The sequence below is a fragment of the Melospiza georgiana genome, chromosome 1 (genome assembly GCF_028018845.1).
Source record: "Melospiza georgiana isolate bMelGeo1 chromosome 1, bMelGeo1.pri, whole genome shotgun sequence".
Lineage (NCBI taxonomy): Eukaryota > Metazoa > Chordata > Aves > Passeriformes > Passerellidae > Melospiza > Melospiza georgiana.
In genome coordinates, this window is record NC_080430.1 from 93,364,017 (window position 1) to 93,377,772 (window position 13,756).

The following is a 13,756-nucleotide window of genomic DNA, read 5'->3' on the forward strand; positions in this document are numbered from 1 at the left end:
GTTTTGCTCTAAAAATACCTACAAATTATTAAGTAATCAAAAAGTTGACAGTGTCTGATCCTTCTCTTTTCATCAGTAATTAAGAGCCTGGCTCTCAATTTCACACTGCGTACTCAAACTGTTTGAATCCTTTTATGAAGCACCTTTACAGAATTCAGAGCTTAAACCAACTATAATTATCCTTGGGAGGAAAGAAAAAAAAATTGAAATTAAGAAGTAAGAATGATCTTCTAATTTAGCAAAATCTGAGTTTTAAGACAAGCAATCACATGTGAGCTCCATATGACTGCTAAATGTGCCAAATTAAAGATGCCAGAGATATCTAATTCACACTGCAAACTAGCTGTAGTACACAGTCATTCTGCCAGTTCAATTGAAGCCATTTAAAGGGAAGATAAAACAGAGTGGGATGGTATATGAAGGCCATTTAAACAGTGTGACAGAAGACTATGATCCTGCGTTTTCCTATACTGTGGGAAACACACAGTTTCTTTTAAACATAGTAAACAGAAGCTGCAAGTATTTACCTTATGTTCCATACCCGCCTTTGGAAAAGGGACTGAGGTCTAATGCTGTGCCTTTCTCACTGGTGAGAGTGCGGCTCCAGAAGTGGCCCCGAGCCACCCTGGGCCCTGCTGCCGTGTCCTGAGCCAGCTGCTGAGGCTGACCCTGCTGAGCTCTGTCACTGCAGCACCACGGCTCTGCAAACAGAATCCTCTGCTCCACTGGCCAAGGGACCTGGGGAGGAGATCGTGTAGAAAAGCTGTCAAGGACTTTTGGATACTGTGTGCCAGCCCAGTCTGTTCTTCACAGATATTTGCTGGATAAATTGCCCCAGGGAGCATAGATCCTTCCTCCTTTTAAAACCTTTGTGAAGCTACAGAAAAGGAACAGCAATAAAGACACAAAATAAGTCTAAGATAAATTAGTCATCATACAAATATCTGCCTTTTCCAGAGAGATTTTGGCTAGTATAATAACCACTAAGAAACTGCACTTATAGATTTAAAAAATTAATTTAAAAATCTGATTAAAATAATCAGATTTCCCTGATAGTTTTAAGCTTTACTTCTCACTCTGCCAGTTCCCACCTAGGATATCACTCATCTGTTATGACAAGGACCTCCCAGAAGACTGAAGAGCAAAGAAAATGAAAAGGCAACGGAACTACAGAATTGACTAATAGTAGCTTAAACACACTCACACACTCAGGGGATATCAGCATTCTGTGGGTAATCTGTTTACTGGTTTGGGTTTCTTTCTGGACCTAGCAGATCTCCTGTAAAACAGGCATTTTACTGGTGATGATACACAACTCTTGCATGAAGTGAACAGATTAAACTATTTATGTTCAACTGCTGAAAGCACTCCAGAAATTGATGTCAATGTCAGAAACCTTATTAGGTTTCAGAAGAGGTAGGAAAGCTTCAGCCTAATCACAAGATAGGAGGTCTTCAGGCTTTTGAGAATGACATCTGAAGGGCATTGAGATTGTTTTCTATAAAAGGAAAGGGCAAATTTCCAGTACATATATAATCACTGGTAGCATTTATGTTGTCATCCTCTCTAAAGCAATAACAAAGTGCACAAATGGTGGATGATTAGAGAGGTCAGTCAAGTGCCCCATTCAGCTGTAATTGTAGAGTTTTCAAAAATTCTTTTGACATCAGAAAATATAATATGTTTTTTTAACCCTGCTTTTTGCTATGATTAGTTAATTCATGCAAAATCAGTGAAGAAACAGAATGGCAAATTAAAAGCAGTAGAACACAAATGTCATTTTGCTGTAGTGGTAAGTAATCAGCAAAATCCGTTCACTTTAAAATTGCTGCTACCTGCCAACATTTAACCCCACATGCACGGGACCTCAGCAAATCTTTGTTTAAAAAATTTTACCACCTTGCAGGTCTCAAAAGTCTTTCGAAAGAAGTGCTGCCCCATGTACACTTTTGCTGCAATCAATATTCTCTCTTTCCCTGGTCTACCTAGAGCACTTCACAAGATTTTCCTATCTCACAAAGAAAACCTGAACACACTGTTTTACTTAATTAACATCGATTTTGAGCTATCATGCCTCATAAAATCTGACAATCTTCCTACTAAGGAAAGAATGCTTACTCTCTAATAGTATTTGAAAATAAATTAGGCTTTCCACTTCATCATTTTTGTGCCTGGATCTTAAAAGAGAAGTTTTGAGTAATAATTGGACATACACTTTCCAGTTTTCAATTAAATTTTAATTAGAGAATATATAAATTGTATAAAAATATATAAACATATAATCTGCCACAAACCAAATAGTAGTTCTCATTTAATTAATATTATCCAAAACAGGGAATTATTCCAATTACTTATAGTTACTTAAAAGTGGAGGAATCCTTCTGTCCAGGTGTGATTAGAGTTTTTAATCCAGGAACAAGGAGAACAAACCACATGACATCATCCATCACACCAGGTGAAAGTCCTCATTATTTATAAACTTTCTTGCTTCAGAAAAGTGGGAAACTGAAACAGAAGAAATACCTGGCAGGAGGGATGTGGAACTGGGAAAGCAAAGTCCTCTGCTGACTCACCAGCTTGAATGAAAAAAAAAAAAGGAAAACACTGTGATGATGAAAACCTTAAATTTTATGCCACTGCTGTAATTCCAGACTATAAGAGATGGAGCTTCTGGCAGGTTTGAAAAATTTCTCTGTAGTGCAGTTCTGCTGACACATCAGTAACACATTCAGAGCTCAGTGTGAATGATTTGTCCTGTGAAGTTTATTACATAATAGAAAAAAATTATGTTAAACGTATTAGGTTGCAACTTTGACATGAAAATGTGCTTTCAGTGCACCTAAATTTCAGCATTGGGCTTCTGTCATTGATCAGGGAGAATGAGGTAGTTCAACTGATCCCCAGACAAACATTTGTAGCTTCTTAAATGTTGTGATGACACTTAATGTTCGCAGTCATTTCAGTTCTTCAGCTAATGGCTGTTTGCCTGCCATCAACAACCATTAGGATGGAGTCATAAGCTCTTTGGGAGACTTAATATTGCTGCATTGTTGTTTGTCTTATTTTATTTTAGGACACCTTTTTTTTCCAAGAGTTGTATTTTTCCATTTAGGGTTTCTACAGAAGTTAAGGGTAGGAAAAGGTTTTAAATGTTAATGTCTTGCCTACTAGAGGCTTTGCAAAGAAAATTGTGAATAGTTTCACTGTGCAGTGCATCATACCACAATTTTGTTTGGGTTTTCTCACTTTTTTTACAGTGCATGAAGTCAGGGGAAATGTCTCACATACAAAAACACCAGTGGAAGAAAGTGAACTGAAGATTTCTGCTGTGACCAGTGAAATACATAGCAGAAGTCATACCTCATCAGAAGAAGCAAAAATAACCTTTAGGAAATTATTCAGAGCTCCTCAAAGTTTTTCCATGTACAATTCTACTTTTCAGTTAGTGAAAACATTATTTTTCCTTATATAATAGTCATTAATTATACTTCTGCAAGAGACATTTTACATGTGTTATTCACAAAAAAGAAAATTGAAAACCCCACTGGGACAACCAGGTACAGAAAGCTACATATTACATATGGGTTGATCTTAGTTTGGCTGAAGCTCAAATCCATTCTTTCAAAGTAGAAAAGAAAAAAGTAGCTTTCAGCGTTTCAGCATTTTCTATAAACACAGGTACATGCATCTCACAACAGGAGTGCTCTGCAGTATGTAACTAAAACAAGTTCTCTTAGAATCACATACAAGATCCTTGTGTTCTTTAACAAGGTACAGCATTAAAAAGCAGTCTAGCAGTTTGACCAGACCCCAATATCTATTCTAATTGCATACAGCACAGTAGCCAGGAACCCTTTTCTCTGTGTGTCAGCTGTTCTTTCCCCTGTGCATTAAAAAAACAAAGTGAGAAGGTCAAGGGGTGGTTCTTGCAGATTTCTCTTTGTTATTGCTTCTCCTTCATACAAACACTTCTGATAGTCTCCAGGTCCTCTTGATTCTGCAATATTATACAATCTCCTTTTCAAAATAAATTGAAAACTGCAAAGCTTCATTTTTCAATAGTTCATTTTGCACGGGCAATCACTGGCTCTGAAAGACGTTTTATTGGGGATTTTTTGTTTGTTTTGTTGTGGGGATTTTTTTGTTGTTTTGGGTTTGGGGTTTTTTGTTTGGTTGTTGTTTTGGTTGTTTTTTGGGGTTTTTTGTGATGATTTATGATCTCTCCAAAGCTAGTGCTACAGTTCAGGTAGTTTTTGATTAGCTCATGGTTATCAATGAAAAAGCACCTGAAACACAGCAATGTTTCATGTGTTGTTTATCAGCCGTTTGCCAGTGACACAAGGACTGCAGGTGAAAAGAAAAAGACATTTGAATACATTATTTTTCATCCCTGTGCTTTCAAGCTCTTTGTCTTATAGAAAAAGTAGATGTCCTAAAGCTGATAAATATGACCGACACTGTTAAATATAGAGTGACTTCAGATATTTTCTTTCAGGTTTGCAGTAGATGTGACCTCCCCAGGTAGTAGCTATCTAGCAGCTGTTTCCTCAGATCCTTGCTTTTCACTGTATTTCTCTGCAGGTTCATGGGTCTGCTGTCACCGCAAGTTACTCTTAAATTGTCCCCTCTGTATCCTACACATCCTCAATCTCCAGAAATAGAGCTAAGTACCACTGAGGTGTGAAGCAAAGGAAATCTGAGTCCAAATATTTCACCTTTTGTTTTTGCAGCCGGACCCTGCGGGCAGAGACATCTCCATCCGACCAATCCTGGAGCACTGCGAAAACACCCACATGACCATTTGGCTTGGGATTGTCTATGCCTACAAAGGGCTGCTGATGGTAAGCACAGCTTCTTCTGCACAGCACTTCAAGCTGCTGTTTGCTGATAGGCATGAACTGAATTATATTTGCTTTCATGATGGCTGGGAGTGAGTGAAAACTGCTTTGAGTACAAGTTCTATAATCAGATCTGTTCTAGTGTTCGTTAGACAGTAATCTGTGGATATATGCATGTGTAAAATAAATAAGACATCAGTAGCATTTAATCAGAATATTGTGGCTATACCACATCCTTAGAAATCCAGTACTGAAAAGATGGGTCTATAAATGAGACAACTTTGTAAATAAAGAAGTCAAATCATCCAAATTCCTGAAGGTTCTCCAAAAAAGTCCAAGATGTTTGCTTCTTATTTGCTAATGTATTTTAGGAATAGTCATGAGATGAAAGATTAATCTGGGGCCTGAATCAAAATAAACCTTTTGTCACTGAGGCCCATCTCCATAAAAAAATTTAATAATTAAAAAAGACTTCAGGAACCAGGGACCCTGAGGCTTGATGGTTCAAAAAAAACCAAACCAAACTGTATAGGTGACCATTAGTGATTAAAAGCTCCTGAGCCTGATGGTTTTGAAAACATCTGATATGGACAGCACTGACCAGCAGAACACCCATCTAGAGTTGAGCCCCATCTGGATCCTAAGGCTGACAGACAGTAGGCTACACTGCCTGAAGGGGTCAATCTGCTCTGTGCATTTGGAGCATGCTGGTTCATTAGGACACTGGGAAAAGATTGGATCAGCTGCTTCCACTTGGCATGGTTGGTGCTGCTGCCCAGAGGGTGCTGCTGGTGCCTGGTTCCCTCTCCCCTGTGAATGACTGCTCTGATGAGCCCTGCTGCTTTTCATGCTGTTTTTTTCAGGCTGAAAAGTCTTTAAATATCCAATATGCGGTTCAGCAGGGAGGGAGGAGAAGTTTTGTTTCTGTAAATTCTAAACAGTTGTTTTGTGGTCAGACCACTCTGCTGGGGTGAGCCTTCATGCAAGGAGGCACCAGCATCAAGTGTCTCCAGGTGAGAGCTCTGATCCTCAAGCCACTAGCCAAAAGGAAACCTTCTCAGCTTCCTTTAAAGAAAAATAAATTTTTTTAAAAAGGCAACTTTAGGTATAGATGCCTCCTTTTCAGAGAATGTCCAGGATGGAAATAAAGATCTAGGACATATGTAATCTCTCAAAAAGGATCAGGAATTAGGAGCGATTCCACACCTCAGCATGTCTTACTGGTTGGTCAGCTCGGGGTGGCCTTGGCATGTAGCACAGCATCAAGGAATATACATTCTCTGGCAACTTTCTTCGAGCTTTCAAGCTTGAGTGGTGTTATTAGAATCAGTCAAACTGCTTGGATTCTTAGTAGTCCTTTGCCCTAGATTGTTTTGTCAGCACATCTGTTAAACTATTTTCTACAAGATACGTGACTCTTTAAATCCGTAAATGCCATTTGCAAACTTATTTTGCAAATGCCATTACATTATTAGACAATAATATGTGCATATATGTGCATACATGCATACATAAAATACTCAATTCACTATTGAATTTCTTGACTTGTGGTATATCTGTAATATTCAGCTTAAGTGCTACTACTATCTCATTTACTTTACATATGCCATTACTCACTAATTTCAGACACACGGTGTTTCATAACCACCAATGAAATACACACTTTTTATTACTCCAGTGCCCTCTTAACACACAAATTGCTACATATTAAAAAGGAAGATACTCATCTGAATCATTTAAATAATTGCTATGATGAGTGAATGAGTGATATGAGGACAACAGAATTGATGCATTTTATCTCATCACTAAAGATATTCTGTACACCACACATACTTTGCCTTCAGGACAAAAAAACAGAACCTCTCCTGTTACTGTTTATGAAGATTTAGCTAATACAAAAGTCTTTGGGTTTTAATAATAAAACATATCTAATTTAACATGCTATATACTGAAGAGCTAGTATTGCTAATTACAGCACAATGCCAAGGTGAAATTGCTTTACTTAGGCCAAAATTATTTACTGTGACCTCTTGCCTCAAAATGGGAATATAAAAAATAGAGTTAACCTAAAAATGTTCCTTTCTTTTTTGTCTTGAAGTAAAAGCAATACTGTCCATTCTGATGTCTTAAATGCACTGATGCAGTGAATTAATCACTCAGGGTAGGGCAGAGCACAGAAGGGCAGGAAAGGGCAGGGAAAGCAAGGAATGGCAAAATAAGGGAAGGCATTATTTAACAGGATACACTGGTTCCCTCTTCATTAAAGTTATCAAACTCTAAAAGTGAGTCACAATTCTTCAACAGCCCCTGAAGGGATATGTGGAAATGCTTACTCTGCATGAAGGCTTCTCAGTTATTAGATTTAGATTCCTCAGGTGACTAGAGAATAACAGGAAAATTGCCATCCTAAATTTTGCCTTTACCATTTTATTAATCTTCTTAATAACCAGTGTATTAGTCTTCTCCAACTCCTCCATACCTAGAGGATTCCCTGTTTTCTCCCATCTCAAGCTCAGCTCCAAAAAGGCTGCATACAAGTTCGAGGTCTGTCTGTGTGTACGTGTTGACCATCACAGAACTACAGAATCAATTAGGCTGAAAGTGCTTCTGAGGTCAAGTCCAACCTGTGCCTGAACTCCAGCATGTCAACGAGTCAGTTGCAGTATTTTGATTTTTGATGAGGCAGACATAGTTGAAAAGCACCTTTCTTACATATATTCAAAAGGATGACAGAAAACACACCACCTTAAACTTGCTGGTGGTGCGTTATTGGGGAGCGCACTAACATCTTTCCGAGGGGTATGAGTTACTTGTCTCATTCAGCCAGAACAATTCCAGACTGGTCTCCTAGAATGCTTTCCTTATTAATCACACACACATTAGTCTTGTCTACTGTTTAATTCCTCTCTTCCTGATAAAGCTTGGTGTTAACATTAGACTCAAGGTGTACATATGTTGGATGTTTCATTGTGTCCCTGACATCTTATTACAGGTACCTGTTATTCAGCTACTAAGAATCAGGCTTTTGAAGCAAAACTATATTTTGAGCTTGACTGTTGCTCTCTGTATGAAATCCTATTTTCTCCCTGTGTTAATTGAGGGGGGTTTAAGCTGTAACTAATAATAGTGACCACTTCTCATACACTGTTTTTAATGTGTTGTCCTCAGCTAACCTTGCCAAGAATGAAAATATCAGTATTTCATGACTGAGATAGGAAAAAATAATGCATATTCATCATGGGACTTGATAAATGTCACTAAGAATAAGAAATTTATTTTCTTCTAACTATTCATATTCCAACATTTCACTATAGTTGATATACTGCTCATCACAACTCTGTAATTGATTTAGAAGCCAAAGAAAATATTAATTCAACTAAAAGAGATCCTTGGGGTAATGTTCAATCTTAATTTAAAGTCTGAAAGGATCCTCTGCTTCCTAAGGCTCTCTAATTGCTGAGCTAAATTTCTCTTACTTCCAATCCTTGAATTTTGGTGGGTCATGCATATATGTTATCCCTCTTGCTCTAAAATGACCTATGTACTTATTTCTAGGTAAATTTCCTTATATTCAGCCATATTTCTGTGATTTCTCTAAAAACTTTCTGTGCATTGTCTAACATTCTTACCCTCTGCATCTTCTGCATCATTTTCAGCCATGTTATTATCTCCTTCAAGTCATTGTACATATCTGGGACAACTTAAGTTGGAAATTTTTTAAAAACTATCTTCTTTTTTTTAATAGCTTCTCATTAATAGTTAAATGTTGAGATCCATCACATAGATTTCAGTTTAAATTTGTTGTATTGATTTTGTAGCATTCTGTATTTAAATAATGATACTGTGCAGTATTAAGACAAACACTACTGGGAAATCCACATACCCTGCATGAATTTAATTACCTTTATTCAGTCTTGCAAACTCATTTAAAAAAAATAATAGCAATTTGAATTATATTGCTATCCCCTTTTTTCCCCCCACTTATTGGCTGAGTTCATGTGTCAGCCATTTCATTAATTTGCTTAGGATAGAAATTACGGTAATAGCTCTGTAATCACTGGGGGTGTTCCACTTTGTCTTTTCCCATATGGCCTCTTTGTATCTTAAGAGGAGCTTTGCCAGAATTCCAATAAATATCAACAATTATGCCCAGCAGTCCAGACAACTCCTAAATCAATTCTTAAAACTTACTGCATGTAAGTTACAGGATCTCTGTGATTACAACACCTTGTCTTGACAGAGTTTTCAAGAGCTCTCTCTTACTGCTGAAATAAGCTGCACTTCACTGTTCTGGCAAGATGTGAATGGACTCTTCCATCTCTATGTAAATGTAGGACAAAACCCCTTGTTAAGCTTATCTTATCATGCATCATTGCTATTGAATCTGTCATTTCCCAAGGAATGAATCTCTATTAAGATTCATTTTTCTCCACTTCTCCATTTTTGTAAATCCTTATGAATTCTGTAAATGCTGCTAGCCATTCATTTGCTACTATACATTTAACTTACCTTTCCACTATCTCTACTTTAGATCTTAGATACATAATCATTATTATGAATTTCTTTTTTAAAACTTTCGTTACATTCTGCCCAGTCTTTGGCCAATTTTATTGCTTGTTTGCTTTACATTCCACAACAACCAAAACAATTTTTAAGGTAAGAATAGCTTTTTTACACATGTGCAGCTTTGGACATATCCTTTAAAGCACATACACAAACATCTTTCCATTGCTCTTTGCAAATATACCTGATGCTACCCCTTCTCCCTCTCCAAAGGCTTCCTTTACTTTCTTGGATAATACATAAACAGTACTTTTCCATTTTTTTCATGCACTTGGAAGTAGATTTTCAAAAAAGGAGTTAGGTACCACGGTTTAGAGCTTGGGTTCCAGTCAGTGCCCTGCAGCCCAGTCTTCAGTCAGCACTTGGTGTTCTTGCCTCAGCAGGCAGGAGGAGAAGCAGACTGGGACAGGAACCAGTTCACAAATATCCAGCAGAAAACTCAGTCACTGACAGCATTTAGGTACCTACAGGTGGTACTGAGGGATGGTCTGGCTGTCCTTGCTGGATGTTGGATGTAGCTTCTCACTGCTGCTCCAGGTGCTTAAGCCCTCTGTGTGTGTTGAGCCCAGGAGCTGGGTATGAACAGTACAGCTGTGGTGTGCAACACATGCTCCTCCTTTTATTATTTTACTCTTATTTTATATTTACTCAATGAAAGCTGGATGTAAAGAATTTATTTTTTTGTCACTAAGGAAAGGGAAGAAGTGGAGCAGCTCACCCAGACAGTTTGATCAGCCTGTGTCCTCAAAAATTTCTACAACCAGATTGGATAAAAGTATGAACACCCTGGACTGAACTCACATCTGAGCCTGCTTTTTGAGCAGGAGGTTGCACTAAATAATTTCGTCAAGTCTGTCCCAATTATCTTATGAAATTATACCAACCATATTATTAATTAATTACTTTTAAAATTAATGCATTGTATGTGTAGAAAAATTGAATAGTTTTCAGATTATGTTAAAATTCCCCATTGCTTTCTGATAGTACCTCTGATTTTTAACACGTATATTTGCATTCTTTTAAATTCCCTTCATGATCAAAAAAAGAACTCAGAAGAAGGACCTACCTCCTTATCAATTAACTTGCATGATTCTAACTCATATATATGGTGGGATCCATCTGTCTCATCTTACAGTAATTAGAGAGGAAGATAGTTAAGCTTTGTGGTGGGGGAAAGTAGTTTATAGTAGTACCAGATATTTATTATTTCTTCAATAAAACACAGACACTATTTTAGTATCTAAAGCCACTTTTCCATATGGTTTTGTTGGATAATTTTTTCTCTAATATGACCATAAGGAAATATATTCAAAAATGTTGCAGATAGTGCAGTATTCCCTTACACGTCTCTTGGCATCAGTTTTTGTATAGCAGAAATGGATTTAAACTGTAGCACACACTGGCTTTTAGCAGAGGGGCTTCACCTCTTTACAGAGCTGTGATTGTGGTAATATTATGCCAGAGACAATAGAAAACTATTCCAAATGGATCTTTGCTAATTACAAGTTGTGTATTTGTTTCAATTGAGTTACTATAATGGTTTCATGACTAAGCAGAATTTTCATGGAAAAAAATTCAAATGTACTCTGAATGCAAAGAGGGGGAAATATTTTATTGACCTGTTGATTTGGGAGGGTTGAGTACAAAGTGAAACCTGGATGCCTGTTAGTATTCATAGCTTTGTGCAGCTGCTTTTCTATCTTGCACTGGGAATAAAGGGTTTTGCCAAGACCTTTAAAGAGAAAGTCCTTCAGCTGAGTAGCTGAATATGCATATCTTGCAATTAAAATCAATATTTAGCTCTTGTCCTAATGCTCAATAGAAATATTAAGCTTCCCTTTAGTTATGTCTACCCAGAGCAGCTCTGTGAAAATTAACTAAATACACAGCTGACTCATGGCAGACAGGGGAGTGAGCAATGGTTTAACATCAGATTGTACTGACAGTGAAGGTAAGAGACCTACAAAGGATTAGTTTGTCTTTCAGTTTTCTAACCTTACCTATTGTACAGGTAATAAAAAAAAAGTCACTTTTCTATGCATATTCCTGAAAGCTGCTCAGTATTTTGTACTGCACAATTCTGCGGTGAAAACATGAAAACCAAAATTCCTTTTTTTTTTAAATTGAAAAATATCTGCAGCCATTTCACTGAAATAAAAATGTGCCTATGCCTGTGATGATCTGGATTTAATGAAAGAACCTGAATAGAAAAACACACAAGTCAAGGTTCACAGTTACTTCAGGCTGAAAGGTCTTTACAGGTCAGAGTCCAGGACTGCCTTGGTTTAAGGGGGCCAGGGGGGGAAATCTTACAGTAATCTAGCTAGAAGAAACAAAACCAAAGCAAACAAAAATCTCCAGATGTAAAATCTTTGGAGAAAAGGCTTGCTTTTATTCTTTTATGTGGCACACAGCAGGGCTACAATCCCCAAGTGAACAGGGGCTGTGCTACTACAACCCAGCAATCAGCTGCAAAGCTGAAGCCTAGTCCAGTATATAATCTTCCCAAAAACATATCCCCTAGTTACTGGCAAGTATGACTTCTTACAAGACTGGAGATTTTTCCTCTGGTATTTCTCTGCTCTTGTCATATATCTTTAGCGTCATTTTCTCTATCTTTCTTTCCTAATACTGTTCATAACCTAAGCTGGCATGACTTTGAAATGAAACATTTAAAAAATGGTTTTTAAGGGTAGTACAGGGAAATGGAGGTGAATAAATAATTTCTTTCCTGTCATGTGACAGTCTGTGCAGTCCGATAGCAAATTAGGCACTTGGTTGCATCGATATATGTTGTGGATCCAAGCAATTGTTACTGTGTTTAGCAATAATTCTCATGAACAAGATTTAAAACTAACTAGCTGGTAGAGTTATAAAAAACAGTGTTAAGTGTTTTCCAATACTTCAGTTACAAACACTTTTATTATATTCCCAGGTATGAAAATTTGGTCAGTACATTTTTTAAAATTAGAGTTTGCCTGTTGAATCTAAACACGAGTACAATATTCTCCATACGCCTGTTACACCTCTAACATTTTAACACAGATTTCTTTTAATCTGTCTTTAATCACAGTGATGATACAATCCTGTTGTCTTCAGATACTGTTTTCCCCAAATTTATACAGTGGTTTTCTCACTGTAGACTTTGTCATTGTAGCCTTTTTAGGTGCACTGACAACACAGCCTAAACCTACCATACCAACATCTGCAAAGGCAATACTTTAAATCAGTGTCAAATGGAAGCTGCCTACCCTCAAATAGAAGATGGAACAAACCAATCCTCCCTGTACAGCTGCCCATATCTTCTGAGAAAATACAAACCAACATCTTATGGCACTTTCTATATCAAGAAGATGTGTGTATTAGACCACCAAAATTGAAGAAGGCTTTAAGTTCATGAATAACAGTGTAGGCAGCCCTTCATATCTGCATTCTCAGTGTCATTGGCTGAGATCCAAAAAGGACTAAAATTAGGCCATTAGGCTTGACAGTAGGCTGAGGTGTCCTTAAATTTTAGGTGACAGCTTCCTATAGGGTAATCTCCTATGGAGATGCGTGGGGTCCATCAGCAGCCTCGGGATGGGAATTGTAACTGGCGTAAAGCAGTGGGGACAGATGTGTCCTCCACCTCTCTGAATCCAGCACTAGAGCACTGCTAGGAGCTGCCTGCCTCCATCCCAATGTGTATTTATGCACGCCTTCCCTAAAGACTGTTTAATCAAAATTCTCAGCAGAGATCAGAACTAACATCCCACGCAAGTGCCCAATTAATTAAGACAGTCACTCTCTCATTACGTAAAATCCAGCGGCTCTGAAAGAACTTTGAGAGCTCCCTCTGAAGCCAGACTCTGCTCTGGGGTTAGGGAGCACATCTCAGGCAAAATTTGGAATTGTGCTGTGTTCTCCACACATGAAGCTACACTATGGTCATCACCAGCATCATTGTCTTGAATGAAGATGGCTGTTGGTGTATTTTGCCAGCAGACAGTCTTGAGAAGCCTTTACCAGCTTGAGCCCTCTAGGAGCAATAGGAGGAGAGAGAGCTGCCTTGCAAATTCCATCAGGCAGCCTAAAAATATCAAATAGTCCTTAAATTCCACAGCAGCCTCAAGAATTAGGTCCCCCTCAGGCATAATTTGAAATGAAGTTTTGTTATCTGGGAAGATTAATGTTTAAAGTTTAAGTACCAGGAGTAAAGAGGAGCTGAACTAGATACTATGAATCTGTGTCTTTAACTGTAGCTCCCAAGTCTCATATTCCAAAGTTGTCAAGGGATCACAGAAACCTGGACCTTTCACTAGCAATGTCTGCATCCCATTCCTCAGCCAAGCCATTTTACAGGATTTTACCAAGGG

At 37.8% G+C, this 13,756-nt stretch overlaps 1 protein-coding gene across 1 annotated transcript in view; it reads left to right on the forward strand.

Annotated features, from left to right (window-relative positions):
• Positions 1 to 13,756, forward strand: part of GABBR2 (gamma-aminobutyric acid type B receptor subunit 2) — a 457,024-nt gene that overhangs the window by 412,958 nt on the left and 30,310 nt on the right. Inside the window, exon 14 of the mRNA XM_058039616.1 lies at positions 4,731 to 4,841. Coding sequence (XP_057895599.1) covers positions 4,731 to 4,841 — 111 coding nt within the window. The remainder of the gene's footprint in view (positions 1 to 4,730; positions 4,842 to 13,756) is intronic.